Here is a 3,998-nt window from a genome sequence, read left to right as displayed (position 1 = left end):
TGCTGGTGGAAATGATCCCAAACCAATGTAAGGTGGGATGCACAAAGCAGAAATATTTTGTAAAATTCAAAAACTCCTCAAAAGGAGCCATAGACAGGTCCAGGATGAAATGTATTGTTCAGTTGTCTAATACAGTTGGATTTGTTCCTTAAAAGTGTAATTTCACCTATCAGCTGTAGTCTAAATGACTAATTAAATGACTTAGGTATTTAAATTCCTAATTATTATTTATTTTTTTAAAGCATGTAAGTGTGTGATTTAACAGCATGGGAATATCATTTTGGTCACACAGTTATATAAAAATAATACAACATGTCGTTTCCAATGTGTTTTTAACCACAAAATCAATTTTATTGCCTTTTATTTGATGTTAAATGGTTACAATTATTTATTGTTGCACTATTGAAAGTACTTTTCACAGTCACATTGAAGCTATGCCATTTCAGATATATTAAAATTATTTTGTACAGCATAAATATACAGTAAAGTTAGTAGCCTATACAGTATATTTACATAGGAAAGGATCAGACATTCTTAAAATATTTCTATATCAAAGGCTCAAATGATAACAAAATACTTGTATTGGTTGAAAAAAAAAATACAATAGTAATATTTTTTTCAACTTTCTTTATATTCACCTGTACAGACAAAATTATCTAAAATAAATATAAAAAAATAAATGTTTTATTTTTATTTATAGACATATATTATATAGATATAATGGCTAACTAAGCATTGTCTTCTCATTTACTTATTTAATTTATAATTCTTAATAGTGCTTGGGGTGTTTTGAGAGCCTCGACATGCCGAAACATTACTGTATGCTGCCATCCACTGGAATTGGCAGGAAGTAGATTGCATTTTGGCCCTTGTGTGTTTTGGAGCCGCTTTTTGTCCGTCCATTCTTTCTGATCCCCACGTACCAGTCTCCGTTCTCCTGATATCTCTGTGAACGATATGTGTTGTAGTGGTTCTCCTCTATCTTCTCAATGAAGTAACACTCATCGTTCAACATGGCCTGACACACAGGACAGAGATTAGAGCTGTGACATAGTTCTTTACAATCAGCCATCATTTTAATGAATCAGAGTTCAGGAATTTAACAAGTTTAAACATCGTGCTCCAGTTTAAAGAACGATTGAGGTGTTAATATGTTCAATATAATTTGTAGGAGTAGAAATATTCATTTTAAACATCTCAAAGTCGTGAATTTGCTCAAAATGTAATTATTTATAACTAACAAATAGGCTACTTACAGTGCCATAAAGTTTTCCACATTTGTCCATTGCCAGGTACAGTCCAGTCTCATGACCCCTGATGGCCACCAATCCTGCTTTCACTGCTTTTACCTTCAAAAGAGCTGTCATACAATAATCATAAAACATCTATACTGCTGTTACATTATGATTATTCTTACCTATGGTAAGGTAACAATATGTAACCATATAACAGTTGTTACAATTCACAGGTTGTTATACAGTGGCATTTTCCATTATTTTCCGTGAAATTAATTACATTTTATAGTGCATGCTATTACTATATAACATTTTGATTGCATAGGTATTACATATGTGAGCATAAATTACACGTGTTCAAGCGCTTTTAACATTATTTCATAGATATTTTAGATAACATTTTTACATTTAGCTCTGTGTTAGGAAATAATCAAGAGAATCTCAGGTAACAGTCCAGTATGCTTCAAACAAATACTAACTGTAAACGTCGTTATCTTGTCGACTCGCGTCCACAGTCCCGCCGGGTTGGATCCGGAGATGATATCCTCCATTCCTGCAGTAGAGTTTTTGTAGAGAATTATGTTTGGGATCTTTCTGGTCGGTGGTCGTCGGTAACAGTGTGAAAGCGGGGATATCCCGCTCGGTCATGGCGCAGAGTGTTGCTCTGAGACGCGCTGAGGGCATGGACACCCCTGCGAGTGAAATGGATCCGTCTTCCGAGCTCAACTACCACTTATAACGAGTATGTGTCATGCAACCTCCTTCACACTGTCTTATTATAAACAGCCAAATTTGTTCTGCTATTCTGAAACATAATTATAATTATGGTTCTTATAATTTTGGTCCATAAGAAGTATATTACAAATGTGTGTGTGTGTGTGTGTGTGTGTGTGTGTGTGTGTGTGTGTGTGTAAATAAATATTACAATGTTATGTTACTTTTACGCTATTACAAAACGCTGAAATCTAAATTGCATATAGCCAGGGTTGACAGTACATATACAAAAGATTCTCATAAGAGAACAAATTTGTAATTGTATTTATGGTCCTTTCAAGATCCTTTCTTAAAGGTATAGTTAACCCAAAAATAAAAATCATGTTGTTCCAAACCCATAAGGGTTTAATCTTCAAAACACAAACGAAGATATTTTTAATGAAACCCGAGTGGGTTCTGTCTCTCCATTGAAAGCCCAGGTAACGAAAACTTAGAAGATCCAAAATTGTCATAAAAGGCATAAAAAACAGATTGAATATAGGCTTTTAGTCACATATAAATGCCTATATATCTAAAACCACTTCACATATGGTAAACATGCAAGCTGCCATATGTGATGTGCTGTGTATTTTGTTCCATTTTCGGGTGAACTGCTATCCCCTTAAGGCCAATAGGTAGTTTGGTTTTCATTCACTTCAAAGGGCCTCAGCCAGACATCACATCTGAAGTGGTTTGAAAAGCTATCAGAAACATGTTCGGAGAGCAAGAGAGAACAAACAGAGCAGGAATGCGTTCGGCCTACACCGAGCATATTTTCCAAGTAGCCACTGCACGGATACATTGTATTTATTGGAAGTAGAGCCTTAGTGCCAGACAGGTTGTCGGGAACACTGTGCAAAGCAGCCGGTGTGAATGATGGCCCTCAATGGAGTGCTAATGAACTGGGTTGACCAGCAACGTTTGAGACTTACCTGTTACTTCGTTTCAGAGCTGCAAAGAGAAATGCAGTCTCGTAGCTCTGGAACAGAGTTTGTCCTTTTGGGGTTTTTTGACTCTGGATAGTCTGGATAGAGTCAGTGGGCAGGTTTCTTCTCGTTCTCTTGAAGGATGACTAGTATTATGAGATGCATCCCAGGGCAAAAAAGGCTGCTTTTGCATACTATCCAGTGCAGTCTATGTGTGTGATGTGAGGCCTACGATATGCTCGTAAAACCATGTGTAACATAATCTGGTTATCAACTGACCTGAACTCTGAACACCATGTCTGTTCACCGAGGCACGACTGCAGTCGATGCAGTCAGATCTGGTAGAAGATATGTGACCTCATCTTTTGCCCAGACAGTGAACTGTGTTCATTTCAGGACATCCTATATTTAGATCTATTCGTCGCTATTTGTTGCACATTTGTTTACACACCCAGTTTTTCTGAACCTTTGACATGCAGTAATAGTTTAACTGTGTAGTTACTAAATGTACAGATAAGTGACAAAGGTTCTTTTGACAAATAAATCCTTCTGAATTTCCATTACTTTTCCAGTTATATGTTTCCATATGTGATTACTGGATAAGACATAATATAGATAATTTAGTAAAATAATTTAAAAAAAATCCTAAATTAATTATATTTGATTAAAAACACAGTAAAAACAGTAATATTGTGAAATATTATTACAATTTAAAAACCTATATTTTAATATACAGTATTTTAAGATGTAATTTATTCCTGTGATGACAAAGCTTTATTTTCAGCAGCCATTTCTCCGTCACCTTTATTTCTATAGCGCTTTATACAATACAGGTTGTTTCAACGCAGTTTTACTGTGATGAACAGGAAGATAATGATGCAAACAGAATTAAATTCTGCAGTTAAACAGCTCTAAAAAGACAATAGTCAGTTCAACGTTGATTCGGTTCAGTTCAATAACTCTGCAAACTTCATCAAATATCAAAGGAGTTCAATTCATCTGTAAAGCAGCTCTGGAGAAACCATTGATGTCATCATCCAGCTCATTTCAGTTCTCATCCAATAGTGTCAGTACAGTCAAATCA

At 35.4% G+C, this 3,998-nt stretch overlaps 1 protein-coding gene across 1 annotated transcript; it reads right to left on the bottom strand.

The window, feature by feature from the left end:
- Window positions 1-321: 321 nt before the first annotated feature.
- Window positions 322-1,958, bottom strand: fgf1b (fibroblast growth factor 1b). The gene is made up of 3 exons (XM_084138212.1): window positions 1,715-1,958; window positions 1,257-1,360; window positions 322-1,018 (listed from the first exon to the last, which is right to left on the bottom strand). Exons 1-3 carry the CDS (start codon window positions 1,917-1,919, stop codon window positions 815-817), a joined length of 513 nt encoding a protein of 170 aa, XP_083994338.1. The 5' UTR covers window positions 1,920-1,958; the 3' UTR covers window positions 322-814.
- Window positions 1,959-3,998: the final 2,040 nt, after the last annotated feature.

The sequence above is a fragment of the Abramis brama genome (assembly GCF_963993115.1).
Source record: "Abramis brama genome assembly, chromosome: 15".
In the NCBI taxonomy this organism is placed as follows: Eukaryota; Metazoa; Chordata; class Actinopteri; order Cypriniformes; family Leuciscidae; genus Abramis; species Abramis brama.
Note: the sequence above shows the minus strand (reverse complement) of the source record. Positions and strands in the feature narration are given on the sequence as shown.

Coding starts and splice junctions, on each gene's coding strand:
- fgf1b (XM_084138212.1), bottom strand. CDS start 1,919: ATGCCCTCAGCGCGTCTCAGAGCAACACTCTGCGCCATGACCGAGCGG. Junction 1,361..1,714: donor ACAAGATAACGACGTTTACA/GTTAGTATTTGT, acceptor ATTGTATGACAG/CTCTTTTGAAGGTAAAAGCA. Junction 1,019..1,256: donor GTGGAAAACTTTATGGCACT/GTAAGTAGCCTA, acceptor CCTGTGTGTCAG/GCCATGTTGAACGATGAGTG.